General features: G+C 44.8%; 1 protein-coding gene across 2 annotated transcripts in view; it reads left to right on the top strand.

Annotated features, from left to right (window-relative positions):
• Positions 1–14,888, top strand: part of epb41l4b (erythrocyte membrane protein band 4.1 like 4B) — a 60,824-nt gene extending 45,936 nt beyond the window's left edge. For both annotated transcript variants that reach the window (XM_061262080.1, XM_061262087.1), the window contains exons 16-23: positions 3,207–3,355; positions 6,033–6,175; positions 7,045–7,158; positions 7,509–7,567; positions 7,894–7,995; positions 8,273–8,387; positions 13,288–13,412; positions 14,210–14,888. In XM_061262080.1, the coding sequence (XP_061118064.1) occupies positions 3,207–3,355; positions 6,033–6,175; positions 7,045–7,158; positions 7,509–7,567; positions 7,894–7,995; positions 8,273–8,387; positions 13,288–13,412; positions 14,210–14,279 (877 nt within the window). In that variant the 3' untranslated portion in view covers positions 14,280–14,888. The remainder of the gene's footprint in view (positions 1–3,206; positions 3,356–6,032; positions 6,176–7,044; positions 7,159–7,508; positions 7,568–7,893; positions 7,996–8,272; positions 8,388–13,287; positions 13,413–14,209) is intronic.
• The last annotated feature ends 659 nt before the right edge of the window (positions 14,889–15,547 follow it).

The following is a 15,547-nucleotide window of genomic DNA, read 5'->3' as shown; positions in this document are numbered from 1 at the left end:
CACCACTGCCGTGTGCTTACACCAGCCTGTACCCCTAAACACCACTGCACACCAGCCTGTACCCCTAAACACCACTGCTGTGTGCTTACACCAGCCTGTACCCCTAAACACCACTGCCGTGTGCTTACACCAGTCTGTACCCCTAAACACCACTGCCGTGTGCTTACACCAGCCTGTACCCCTAAACACCACTGCTGTGTGCATATAAACATCCCTCACCCTGCCCTGTGTCCGCCCACCCAAAGGAAATAAACAAACTGATTAAAATCCCAGCCTCAATGCAAACATCCCCATTCCCCTGGAGCTGCTTCGGAGCTGGAGCCAGCCGTTTCAGCAGCTGTGTGTGCATTAGCACAGGGCTGTGTGTGTGTGTGCACTGTGTGTGTGTGCAGGGCTGTGTGTGTGCACTGCGTGTGTGCGCTGCGTGTGTGTGCAGGGCTGTGTGTGTGCAGGGCTGTGTGTGTGCACTGTGTGTGTGCAGGGCTGTGTGTGTGCAGGTCTGTGTGTGTGCACTGTGTGTGTGTGCAGGGCTGTGTGTGTGCACTGTGTGTGTGCAGGTCTGTGTGTGTGCACTGTGTGTGTGTGCAGGTCTGTGTGTGTGCACTGTGTGTGTGTGCAGGGCTGTGTGTGTGCACTGTGTGTGTGTGCAGGGCTGTGTGTGTGCACTGTGTGTGTGTGCACTGTGTGTGTGTGTGTGCAGGGCTGTGTGTGTGCACTGTGTGTGTGTGCAGGGCTGTGTGTGTGCACTGTGTGTGTGTGCAGGGCTGTGTGTGTGCACTGTGTGTGTGTGCAGGGCTGTGTGTGTGCACTGTGTGTGTGTGCACTGTGTGTGTGTGCAGGGCTGTGTGTGTGCACTGTGTGTGTGTGCAGGGCTGTGTGTGTGCACTGTGTGTGTGTGCAGGGCTGTGTGTGTGCACTGTGTGTGTGTAGGTCTGTGTGTGTGCACTGTGTGTGTGTGCAGGGCTGTGTGTGTGCACTGTGTGTGTGTGTAGGTCTGTGTGTGTGCACTGTGTGTGTGTGTGTAGGTCTGTGTGTGTGCACTGTGTGTGTGTGTAGGTCTGTGTGTGTGCACTGTGTGTGTGTGTAGGTCTGTGTGTGTGCACTGTGTGTGTGTGTGTGCAGGGCTGTGTGTGTGCACTGTGTGTGTGCAGGGCTGTGTGTGTGCACTGTGTGTGTGTGCAGGGCTGTGTGTGTGCACTGTGTGTGTGCACACAGAGCCTATATGTTTCCATATATATACACTAGAAGACTTCCTGTCTGAAACATATTTTCTCTTAGTGACAGGAAGCAGGAAGGAACTGCACATATTCACCTTTCATAGATCAGTGGTTCTCAAACGTTTTTGTCAGGCCCCCCTTTGAATATTGTAAAATGTTTGCACTTAACGATGTTGAATAATGGAAAACAAGGTAGTTTTAAAAAAAAAAACACTTAAGAAAAACATTGATTTAATTTTTTCTTTCAGCTTTATATCATTGTTTCAGTTGAATAGTAAAAAGTTTTTAGAATAAAAAAAACCACAGTGACTGCATTCATATAGCGCACATATGCAATTAACAAGCTGTCAGTGGCCTCATCCACTTGCCGTGCGAAGCGTTTCTCTTTTATTTAGTCAATGAGCTGTTCTTCCAAGTCATTTGATTTGTCATGTATACGCCTGGACATGGTGTCATTAGATAGCGGGATAGCCTTTAATTTTGCGGCACTCGCCTCGTCGAGCGTAGTTGACACCATATCTAATGCAGCGGGAAGCATCAACTCTTCTGCTGTGTGGTTTTTTGCATTGCGCAACGCGATAAGCAACTTTGTATGAGGCCATTTGCACAGTTACCGACGTGACTTTTAAAAAGCGAGATTCGTCAAGTTTTCTTTAAAAAAAAAACTCAAGTGGCTTATTCACATAATTGTGATGCAATGTCTCGAAGTGTCTTTTTGAATTTACAGGGTTTCATGCTGTCCGCTGCCACAGTTTGGGTCTCTCCTCCTCTCCCACCACATTAACAGTGAATCCGAAAGCTAGATATGCCGCGTCATATTTTCTACACTTGGGTTTTGAATGAGCCGCCGCTCCTGACTGGGTCGTTTGTTTTGAAACCTCGTCTGCTTTTCTTTTCCCTGCTAAAACGTGTCCATCTTCCATCGATCTTACGTTGCACTTGCTTTTTCTGCTCCACAAATCGTGCTGCCTTGCTAGCCATACAACATGCTGATGATTCTTCTTCGATATTATTTGGCCGCGCCCCCCTTGCATTACCCACAGTTTGAGAACCACTGACATAGATTATATTATTACATCATACTGCAGTGCTGGTAATGGTTGATACAGATGGTCTTATGTTAAAATGGCATGTTAACCTACATTCATCAAAGTATTTAATGCCCTTGATATACTGTATAACTGGCCTCTCATTTGCCTCAGGAGATGCATCATTAAAACATTTTCCATATTTTCAGAATGCTAATATCTCATATTTCACCCTGTGATAGTGTCCGGGTCCTTTTGTGCTGCTCTTGGCACCAAACCACTCCCTTTGTGTCAGACCTTACATCACATACAGTATAGCCTATACCCTGGAACCAACACCAACAACCCTGTTGTTCAACCGTTGGCTGTTTTTCAGCGAAACTCTTTTTAAAGAAAAATAAACCTCAGAACAATGAAAGTTTTTAATAAGCAGAAGGAATGTAGTGCAGAGAATTTTGGTCGGAAAGAATTTTAGATCGGGGACAGGCAAGGCGGGCCGTATCTGTTTCTGCATTTCACACCAACTTCGGCTCTTAGCTATTCCATTAGCCCAATAATTTACATGAACTGTCATTTATGGCCGCATTCTGTGATAGAAACAGCAGCTGATAAATGTTCTTGTCTTGTAGCATTTTATTATGGTCTAATTTACGAGTGAATCAGTCATGGTACATATGGCTAATTAGCTGGTTGAGCCAGAGTAACTGGTGGCAGCAAAATCCTGTATACAGACCTCCAGGACTGGAGTTACCCATCCCTGCTATAATCCTGCACACACACCGGCCCTCCGGGACTGGAGTTTCCCATCCCTGATTTAGACTGTGTTCAGAAAATTGGACAACTTGTGCGTTCAGAAAATTGGACAAATCGTGATTCTTACTGATTCGTGCCACCAGATGGTGCCAGAGGGATGACAGATGGCTGTGTTTTACAGCGTTAAATTCGCACTCTGCTCTTTCAGCTGCCCGTTAAGCGCAGGAGTGCGTCTGCAGCAGTTCAGTCTGGAGGAGAATGAGGTGGTGCCCTTCTCGGGGAACGTGGGCCGGCGATGTCATCACCGCCACAGCGCGTACGGCAGCCCTGATTTCTGCAGTCTGCAGAACCCACACAGTGAGTACAGAACCCACACAGAGAATACAGAACCCACACAGTGAGTACAGAACCCACACAGAGAATACAGAACCCACACAGTGAGTACAGAACCCACACAGTGAGTACAGAACCCACACAGAGAATACAGAACCAACACAGAGAGTACAGAACCCACACAGAGAATACAGAACCCACACAGTGAGTACAGAACCCACACAGAGAGTACAGAACCCACACAGTGAGTACAGAACCCACACAGTGAGTACAGAACCCACACAGAGAATACAGAACCCACACAGAGAATACAGAACCCACACAGAGAATACAGAACCCACACAGTGAGTACAGAACCCACACAGAGAATACAGAACCCACACAGTGAGTACAGAACCCACACAGAGAATACAGAACCCACACAGTGAGTACAGAACCCACACAGAGAATACAGAACCCACACAGTGAGTACAGAACCCACACAGAGAATACAGAACCCACACAGTGAGTACAGAACCCACACAGTGAGTACAGAACCTACACAGAGAATACAGAACCCACACAGAGAATACAGAACCCACACAGTGAGTACAGAACCCACACAGAGAATACAGAACCCACACAGAGAATACAGAACCCACACAGAGAATACAGAACCCACACAGTGAGTACAGAACCCACACAGTGAGTACAGAACCCACACAGTGAGTACAGAACCTGCACAGAGAGTACAGAACCCACACAGAGAATACAGAACCCACACAGTGAGTACAGAACCCACACAGAGAATACAGAACCCACACAGTGAGTACAGAACCCACACAGAGAATACAGAACCCACACAGAGAGTACAGAACCCACACAGAGAATACAGAACCCACACAGTGAGTACAGAACCCACACAGAGAATACAGAACCTGCACAGAGTGTACAGAACCTGCACAGAGAGTACAGAACCCACACAATGAGTACAGAACCCTCACAGCAATGTAATGGAATGCCCTGTTAGCATTTAGGATTAAATTTATATGGACATTGCATCACTAATTAATGTATTTTATTTATGGATTAAATTGATCAATTCCTTTTAATAAAATGTATAATTGGTAGTCATTAAGGTAGGCCTAGGTCGAGAATAGCCTTTGTGAATGGGTTTTCTCCCACATTCAAAACACATTAGAGCAAAACATCTACCACTGTGCGAAGGCAGGGAACAATATTTGTTTAGATGGCTGTTAAATTTAGACAAAAAGGCTCTGCTCAGATCATTTACTGTCCTGTCCTTCTGCCTGATGCACTGAAACAGTCTGGCTGTAGCCCAGGGTATATACTGTACTGCTCATGTGTGTAATAATGAACAAAATCCACTTTGTCACAGTTACAACTATTTATGTTCACTTCATTGTCAGAACCCCACTGATAGGTCCTTATTTCAACTCCCAAACGGAGCATATGCATGAGCATTGGAACGTAGTGACACCTCAAAATAGACTGAACTCCTGAGGGGGGAATTTGGCAGAGTTTCCAGAGGAAATCATTGAAGCGGTCAGTTATTGGGTAAAATCCATGAATGTGTTATGCAGTAGATGAAGATGATGCAGCCTGTAGCCTAGTGGCTAAGGTGCGTGACTGGGACATGGAAGGTTGGTGGTTCTAGCTCCAGTGTAGCCACATCAAGATCGGTGCAGCTGTTGGGCCCTTGTGTTTGGCCCCTAACCCTGAATTGCTCCAGGAAGGACTGGCCCCTGCTTCCTCTAAACAAAGCTTTGGGAAAAAGTGTTTGCTTTTCGGTTGGATCTACCACTGAAATTGGAACTTCCAAATTTGGGATAAAAATGGGATAAACTATGTAACAGTTTTCTATAATTGCATATAGTAGCTCTTGCACTATTACATTTAAAAGAATACATATTACAGAACACAGCATAACGATGAGAACGGGCCTTTCAGCCCAGCAATGCTCACCTTTTCCCACCACTAAAGTGTACCTACTGCTTAGTTTGCCTTAAAGCTAAATAATATCAAGCACCGTGTATATATATATATATATATATATAATTACAATACAATATTTATATCGCAAAACAGTATTTGTGATGAGATATAACTGGTTCAGTGATAGCATTAGAATACCTTTCCATTGTTCACAGGCACTGCATGTGTTACAATGTGTTGAGGTAGGTGGTGAGTGTTTGGGGTCCAGGTCTGTAGAGAATGTAATAATGTGTTGAAGTAGTGTGTGTTTGGGGTCCAGGTCTGTAGAGAATGTAATAATGTGTTGATGTAGTGTGTGTTGGGGTCCAGGCCTGTGTTGATGTAATGTGTGTTGGGGTCCAGGCCTGTGTTGAGGTAGTGTGTGTTGGGGTCCAGGCCTGTGTTGAGGTAGTGTGTTTGGGCTCCAGGCCTGTGTTGATGTAATGTGTGTTGGGCTCCAGGCCTGTGTTGAGGTAGTGTGTGTTGGGGTCCAGGCCTGTGTTGATGTAGTGTGTGTTGGGGTCCAGGCCTGTGTTGAGGTAGTGTGTGTTGGGGTCCAGGCCTGTGTTGAGGTAGTGTGTGTTAGGGTCCAGGCCTGTGTTGAGGTAGTGTGTGTTGGGGTCCAGGCCTGTGTTGATGTAGAGTGTGTTTGGGCTCCAGGCCTGTGTTGAGGTCGTGTGTGTTGGGGTCCAGGCCTGTGTTGAGGTCGTGTGTGTTTGGGCTCCAGGCCTGAAGTCTTTCTCAGAGCTGAGAGCCGTGGCAGCCTGCCAGCCAGAGGAGCCTGAGCCCCCCCGGTGTGGGAAGCAGGATCTGGAGCCCAGCAGAATGCCCCCGCCCTGGCCCTCCATGCACATCAACATGGACAACAGAGTGAGTGACACACACACACACACACACACATACACACACACACAATAACACACACACACACACACACACACACACACACACACACACACACACACACACACACACAATCACACACACACACACACACAATAACACACACACACACACAATCACACACACACATACACACACACACACACACACAATAACACACACACACACACACACACACAATCACACACACACAATAACACACACACACACACACACACACACAATCACACACACACACACACACACACACAATAACACACACACACATACACTCACACACACACGCACATGACCACACAACCACACACACACACACACACACACACACACAAATACACACGCACATGACCACACACACACACACACACACACACACACACACACACACACAAATACACACGCACACAACCACACACACACACACACACACACACACACACACACACAAATACACACGCACATGACCACACAAGCACAAACAGTCACAGAATCACACAGCTGCACATCATGCAGCTGCACGTCCAGTCACACACAGCCACAAGGCTGACACGAATACATTCAGTGTGCCCTGCACACACACACACACACACACACACACACACACACACACACACACACACACACACACACACACAAATACATACACTCGACCCCAACACACACAAATACATTCAGTGACCCATGATCTTTTTGCTTGGCTGGTTATTGTAATGCCACCCTGTTTGTTCTGCTGACAGAATGTGTTCCGTTTATGCTCACGCTGTTTGTGCTGAGTGAGGGAAATGTGAGAGAGGGGCAGCAGTGCATGCTGGGTAAAGAGCGCTCTTCCTCCCCAGACTGAGGAGAAGCCCCTGATCGAGAAGGGCCTGCGCTCCCCGGTCTCTCCCACCGGCCTCCCCGAACATCTCAAGTGCAACATCCTCAAGGCACAGATGGATGCGGCCTTCCGGGTGAGTGTCCCGATCCTGAGAAATCACCAGGACCAGGTTTGACCAGCTCAAGCTATGTTTTGATGCAGCTGGTAGCTGGTCATTGTCAGGCTGGATTTTACACCGGGGGGAAGAGCTTCATTAACTATTCGCTTTATTGTTTTTAATCTTCATTTTCAGTGTGCCCCTTTTTGGTCTCACTGCGGTTGTGTCTACATCTTCTTGAATTTAGAAAAAAAACTAAAAACTATTGAAATAAAATACATACTGTATAATTCTGAAGTTAACTCCCTGGGCAGAATTTTGAGCCATTTATTACCAATGGCATTTTAGGACACGCTGTTTTTCCAGCTTCTCCCGTCTCTCCTCAGGGGAAGGAAGATGCTTCAGACTGCAGGCTCTCTTCCAGCAGCCAGGACCACAATGGGAGGTTAGTGTGACTGTGCCTAGTACACTCAGGACTGTGGCTAGTGCACTGTGACTGTGCGTAGTACACTCAGCACTGTGCCTAGTACACTCAGGACTGTGGCTAGTGCACTGTGACTGTGCCTAGTACACTCAGCCCATCCCAGAAGCGGCCCAAGCAGTTTTAAGAATAACAAGTAGACAAGCAGGGTATTGGGCAGAAGTGAACATAGACACATGTTACCAGTGTATCATAGTAGTGACTGAGCATGTTTGTTTTATAGTATTTTCACGGTGAAAATCCCGCATCGAATGCCTTTAAATATTCCTGTTTTTCCTGCTTTCGTCCAGGTTTCCTACGTCATCCCAGGACTCTGTTTCTTCCAGTTTGACAACAGAGAAGCCATCTGTCCGGCCGGAGCGCAGGAAAAGACTGGTCCGGCAGTTTAGTTTGTGAGTTGCAGCCAAATGCATTTTATTTTTGAACAAAAACTGCAAATGCTGCTTAAATATTTCCACTCGTGTGATGAGTCCCTGCTGCTAACACCCTGCTCACTGATGGGATTATTTTCCATACGGTCTCCTGTTCCTGCTCGAATGTGACCTGCATGTGTATTAATCAAAACATTGTTATTGTACGTGAAAGTTTTATATCCTTAGATTGTTGTTTCTTGTATGTGAGCGTCTCCTGTGTATGAATGCTCTTTATTTTTCCTGGTTTTGTTTGCAGTAACCATAGCGATGAGGATGATCTCCCAGCAGCACTTGCAGCCATATCGTCCCAAAGCCGGACCACCTCCGAGAGCTCCTTAGACAAGCAGATCCAGCCGCCCATATACCCCAAGGTAATATACCCTAATATACCCTAATATACCCATATACCCCAAGGTAATATACCCTAATATACCCTAATATACCCATATACCCCAAGGTAATATACCCTAATATACCCCATATACCCCAAGGTAATATACCCTAATACACCCCATATACCCCAAGGTAATATACCCTAATATACCCCATATACCCCAAGGTAATATACCCTAATATACCCCATGTACCCCAAGGTAATATACCCTAATATACCCATATACCCCAAGGTAATATACCGTAATATACCCATATACCCCAAGGTAATATACCCTAATATACCCCATGTACCCCAAGGTAATATACCCTAATATACCCATATACCCCAAGGTAATATACCGTAATATACCCATATACCCCAAGGTAATATACTGTAATATACCCATATACCCCAAGGTAATATACCGTGATGTACCCATATACCCCAAGGTAATTTACCCTAATATACTCGATATACCCCAAGGTAATATACCCTAATATACTCGATATACCCCAAGGTAATATACCCTAATATACCCATATACCCCAAGGTAATATACCCTAATACATCCCATATACCCCAAGGTAATATACCCTAATACACCCCATATACCCCAAGGTAATATACCCTAATATACCCATATACCCCAAGGTAATATACCCTAATATACCCATATACCCCAAGGTAATATACCCTAATATACCCATATACCCCAAGGTAATATACCCTAATACACCCCATATACCCCAAGGTAATATACCCTAATATACCCCATATACCCCAAGGTAATATACCCTAATATACCCCATATACCCCAAGGTAATCTACCCTAATATACCCATATACCCCAAGGTAATATACCCTAATACAGCCCATATACCCCAAGGTAATATACCCTAATATACCCATATACCCCAAGGTAATATACCCTAGTATACCCCATATACCCCAAGGTAATATACCCTAATATACCCATATACCCCAAGGTAATATACCCTAATACACCCCATATACCCCAAGGTAATATACCCTAATATACCCCATATACCCCAAGGTAATATACCCTAATATACCCATATACCCCAAGGTAATCTACCGTAAAATAACCATATACCCCAAGGTAATCTACCGTAATATACCCATATACCCCAAGGTAATACACCATAATATACCCCATATACCCCAAGGTAATATACCCTAATATACCCATATACCCCAAGGTAATATACCGTAATATACCCATATACCCCAAGGTAATATACTGTAATATACCCATATACCCCAAGGTAATATACCGTGATGTACCCATATACCCCAAGGTAATTTACCCTAATATACTCGATATACCCCAAGGTAATATACCGTAATATACCCATATACCCCAAGGTAATCTACCCTAATATACCCCATATACCCCAAGGTAATATACTGTTATATACCCCATATACCCCAAGGTAATTTACCGTAATATATCCCATATACCCCAGGGTAATATACCCTAATATACCCCATATGTGGGTGGGTATCTGAGGGCTGTGTATGGAGTGTGTGGATCAAAGACAGTCCCTGACTTCACCACAGTTTTTACTGTCTTGTCAGGCGAAGAAATGTGATTGTGGGGCTCATATGACTGAACTGTCTGACTGCACGGACAGTAAGGACCCTTTCCTTCCCTTTCCTAAAACAGCCTTCATAGGATAAGTCACCGTTCTTTACCAACGGGCACACAGCCATGTGGTGACACAAGCAAACCTGGAATACACATGCTGTGTGTAGTTTTAGGATCATCTGTTCACGGTTCATATTGTTGTTGTCTTCAGTACATTTGGTTTCTGTACAGGATAACATCTCCAGTTCTACTCTGACAGAGTGACAGGACTCTGCCCGAGTACCTCTGCTCCATTGTGACCTCATATATTTGCTGTTAGAGTTCATTAAACACCAACATTTTTACTGTGTGCTCTGCCATCCCAAGTTATTCCTATATTTATGAATGAATTATCTCCCAGCCAATGCACAGTATGTGAGCAGGACATCAGTTATTCATCTGTTGCTGGCCTGCTGTTTGGTTGGCCATGTTGCGTGTGTGCAATGTGTAAATATATCATAGCTTATCATAGTTGCTATATTATACTGTGGCTGAATTTATTACATTTATTACATGCATTTATTAAATGAATACATTAATCCTACAAAGCAGTATAGAGTGCTTCATTTGACATATTGTTACACGTTCATAGTTATAATAGCATTAAGTATTAACAATGTCTCCCTCCTCAGTTGGTGAGTCATTCCTTTAATTGTATATATTATAAAATAAACATTGAAGGTAATATTTTTTATTTTTGGTTTTGCTCACACTGAATCAGATTTGTGTGCTGTTTGCTCATACTGAATCAGATGTGTGTGCTGTTTCCTCACACTGAATCAGATGTGTGTGCTGTTTGCTCACACTGAATCAGATGTGTGTGCTGTTTGCTCACACTGAATCAGATGTGTGTGCTGTTTGCTCATACTGAATCAGATTTGTGTGCTGTTTGCTCACACTGAATCAGATGTGTGTGCTGTTTGCTCACACTGAATCAGATGTGTGTGCTGTTTGCTCATACTGAATCAGATGTGTGTGCTGTTTGCTCACACTGAATCAGATTTGTGTGCTGTTTGCTCACACTGAATCAGATGTGTGTGCTGTTTGCTCACACTGAATCAGATGTGTGTGCTGTTTGCTCATATTGAATCAGATGTGTCTACTGTTTGCTCACACTGAATCAGTGGGCTAGCTGTGTGGAGGAAATTAGCATGCTGTTGACACCACAAGACTGAACTTACACTACTACAACAGCAATATCATGATGATCCCATTTTTCTCAAACCCTGTTGCAAACAATGGAGAATAAATGGAAATTGTCTTTGGTACCCTTGTCCCGTGACATGAATCTAAAGATGCATTCCCATTTCAAATTTGAACTTAAAAGCTAAAAAAAAAACGTAAAAGCCAGCTGTGCTGCTATAGCAATTTAAGAAAGTAAGTATTCATATTGGAATCTTCCCACACCTTTCTATGGCATCTCGCTGTGATGTACTGTCATTTATCCAGCCAAATAACCTGTTGACTTGTTGGTGGCAAACTATTCTATTCAAGGCAAAGCTATTCCCCTGAATAAAATGAATGCTCCTGTGTGCATCACCTCACCTTTGCAATGACATGATGCAAGCCTGCCAGATTATTAGATAACACAATATACCATTCATGTTATGTTATCTATTGAAGCTAGATATGTTCATGATTGTTTCTCAATATGTTTAGAAAAACTCAGGTCACATTAAGAACAGAATTGTATTGAATGCAGAAGATGTGCTGATTTCTGGCCTTTTGATTCAGTTTCCAATATTAGCATGGCTTCCTTTAGCGGTGCAAGTGGTTGTAAAGGATTATCCATGTTTCTGTAAAATCCGAGAGCAACATGCTTTTAACCTGTGTGCATGCTTTTAACACCTTGTTATACAACCAACCAAGATCATGGAGGGGAAATAATATCGATGGTATGATTATATCCTAACACTGCGGTTGTATCTACACTCAAACTGGTTTAAACTGTGACCTCCATACTCTGTACAGTGGGTGGCTGTTTGAACAGTGTTGAAGCCTAACTCAGGATCCTCTCCATCTCTGTACGGCCCTTCATAACGTGGGCCTGCATTTCTGTTCATTATTCAGACTCTTAAAGGAAGAAAGCCCTGCTCTCCACCCAGCGCCAAATCGCATGACTGGGCTGGGGCACTGTGGAGCCAGGCCTTAGCATTGGCCCTGAGATGAAAACACTGCTCTCTGTTACAGTCTGCTGTGTCACTGTGCTCTGTTACACTCTGCTGTGTCTCTGTTACAGCCTGCTGTTTCACTGTTACAGTCTGCTGTGTCACTGCTCTCTGTTACAGCCTGCTGTTTCACTGTGCTCTGTTACAGCCTGCTGTTTCACTGTTACAGCCTGCTGTTTCACTGTTACAGCCTGCTGTTTCACTGTTACAGCCTGCTGTTTCACTGTGCTCTGTTACAGCCTGCTGTTTCACTGTTACAGCCTGCTGTGTCACTGTTACAGCCTGCTGTTTCACTGTTACAGCCTGCTGTGTCACTGTTACAGCCTGCTGTGTCACTGTTACAGCCTGCTGTTTCACTGTGCTCTGTTACAGCCTGCTGTTTCACTGTTACAGCCTGCTGTGTCACTGTTACAGCCTGCTGTTTCACTGTTACAGCCTGCTGTTTCACTGTTACAGCCTGCTATGTCACTGTTACAGCCTGCTGTTTCACTGTGCTCTGTTACAGCCTGCTGTTTCACTGTTACAGCCTGCTGTGTCACTGTTACAGCCTGCTGTTTCACTGTTACAGCCTGCTGTTTCACTGTGCTCTGTTACAGCCTGCTGTTTCACTGTTACAGCCTGCTGTGTCACTGTTACAGCCTGCTGTTTCACTGTTACAGTCTGCTGTTTCACTGTGCTCTGTTACAGCCTGCTGTTTCACTGTTACAGCCTGCTGTGTCACTGTTACAGCCTGCTGTTTCACTGTGCTCTGTTACAGCCTGCTGTTTCACTGTTACAGCCTGCTGTTTCATTGTGCTCTGTTACAGCCTGCTGTGTCACTGTTACAGCCTGCTGTTTCACTGTTACAGCCTGCTGTTTCACTGTTACAGCCTGCTGTTTCACTGTTACAGCCTGCTGTTTCATTGTGCTCTGTTACAGCCTGCTATGTCACTGTTACAGCCTGCTGTGTCACTGTTACAGCCTGCTGTTTCACTCTGCCCTGTTACGGCCTGGTGTTTTGATGTTATGATACAGACAGATTGTGTAGTCTGTCTGTCCTGACGCCTGTAATGACCAGCGGCCCTGGGTTCTGTTTTCAGGCTGACCTTCCACGGTTAGAGGTGGACGTGCAGTGCTGTGACCTCACCTTGTCTCCGTCTAAACCTCCTTTCTCTCATTCACCCGTACCCCAACTGCTGTCCTGCCTCACACCTCAAAAAACCAGGTAAACATCATCCTGCCTGCACTCACATGGCCGTTCTGCTCTCTGTCTTCTATAAATGATGTATATGTGTAGTTATTTTAAATAGGCTTTCATTTTCAGCTCTTGTATTGCTAGTCAACTGTGCCTTCATTACTTAAATGTATATTTAGAAACGCTCTTCACTTGACAAGCAGAACTAAGTTCTGGTTTACAATCCATAATATGTTTCTCCTGGAGCACAGAGTCCAACCTGAGAGACATCCACCAAAGCAAAAACACAATTATTTTCATCTCACGCGCTGCATGGACCATACTTATTAAATATTAAACCAAATAGATCACTTTCTCTGCAGCTGTTTGCATTATTGCTGAGTCAGGTTCTCCAAGTCCAGTGTGAGCCACGCTTGACTAGATTTGGCCCTTACCCGATACCAGAGGTCCCAGCAGGAACCCTGTGGTTCCTCAGAAGAGCCCTAGTCTATTAATAATCTAGTGAAAGAGTTCTATGTCTGGGAGCTTTCACACTTCACACCTTTGACAGAGGGTTCTATAAAGAAAGTAAAAGGGTTACCCCATGGAATGAAGTGAAATAACCCTTACAGAACCCTTTTTTCTAAGTGTCTATTTTAAAGGAAATGTGTCTAAGTCTGTGTAGCGTAGCGTAGCATAGCATAGCGTAGCGTAGTGTAGTGTAGCGTAGCGTAGCGTAGCGTAGCGTAGTGTAGTGTAGTGTAGTGTAGCGTAGCGTAGCGTAGCGTAGTGTAGTGCAGTGTAATGTAATGTATAATGTAATGTAATGAGGCTGTTCTGTGCTGCAGCTCTGAACCGCGGAGCCTGGACCATGACAGGGAGAAGCTGATGAGGCGACTCCTGATGACAGAGCTGTGACATCACCACGCCCCCTCGCCCCCCACCCTAACCCCCACCCCCCCGGAGAGGAGCTGGTCTCTGTGTGCCTTTCATATCCTGCCTGTAACCCTGGAACTCTGCTCCCGCCTCACCTGCTCACAGCTACAGGGACATTCGTGGCAAACGTAGCCTTGTGATCGCACCATATGAACGAGACTTTTCATTCTCACAACGCACATCTTAGGACTTCAACAACTTCTATTATGCTGCCCTAAAATATCTCATTGACAGATTGAAACATTTCAGAGTTTCATGCGATATATATATCTGCAGAAGGCTTCAGCGTGAATTCAAGTATTGTCGGTTTTCAATATTCCATTAAGAAATGTTAAATAACTTTCCACATGCTAAACGTGTATATTGATCATCCTTGCGGCACTGATGGTTGGAGTCATAGGTCTATTTTTAGTGGTGCCCAGTGTCACACAGAACGGGTCTGATGCTTGCAGCTGACTGTATTTCTACCACTTCAGTCCTTTGGTAACTGTTTTAATAAAATTTAAATCCAATATAAAAAAATACCCATACTTCAAAAATATTGTAAATATTCTCCTGTTTGGAATTCAGAAATAAAAACCATATATGTTAGTGTTGGCCAATTTTAATCGGACTGATTTGTGTGACTCGTTTTGTTGTTCCACAGTGCGCTCAGAGGACTGTTTTGCAGTGGTGGTATTAGATTGTTCTTTCTTCATGCGCACTGCTCTGTATCCTCTCTGAGACACCCCCAGCTCTGACAGGTAAAAACCCTTTTATGATCGACACATGACAAACAGCTTGTGCACTAAGAGTGGAGTACTAAGCAGAGCCTGGGATTTGGCAAGACGTCTGAACTTGGAAAAAACAACGAAGACTATGGACACGATTCAGAATAAACTATACTGATGAAAAAAACCAGCAAATTAAGACTTTCTAACACCAGAGAGAAGCTGGCAACATAGCTGAGACCAGGCTATTTTGTTGCGGTAACCTAGCAGTGTCAACTAAGTTGCAAGGCACCAGTCTTGGGTAAGTATACGCTGCATTGGTAAGCATGTGAGTTGACCAAGCACATGCCCAATGAACCTAGCCCCGCACTGCCATTATTACTAAAAACACAGAGGTGCCCCTTTTTCACATGCACACACAACCACCATGGAGTCCGTCTTGGGGCGGCATGGCTCAGGCAGTAAGAGCAGTCGTCTGGCAGTCGGAGGGTTGCCGGTTTGATCCCCCGCCCGGGCTGTGTCGAAGTGTCCCTGAGCAAG

The sequence above is a fragment of the Conger conger genome, chromosome 1 (assembly GCF_963514075.1).
Source record: "Conger conger chromosome 1, fConCon1.1, whole genome shotgun sequence".
Lineage (NCBI taxonomy): Eukaryota > Metazoa > Chordata > Actinopteri > Anguilliformes > Congridae > Conger > Conger conger.
Note: the sequence above shows the minus strand (reverse complement) of the source record. Positions and strands in the feature narration are given on the sequence as shown.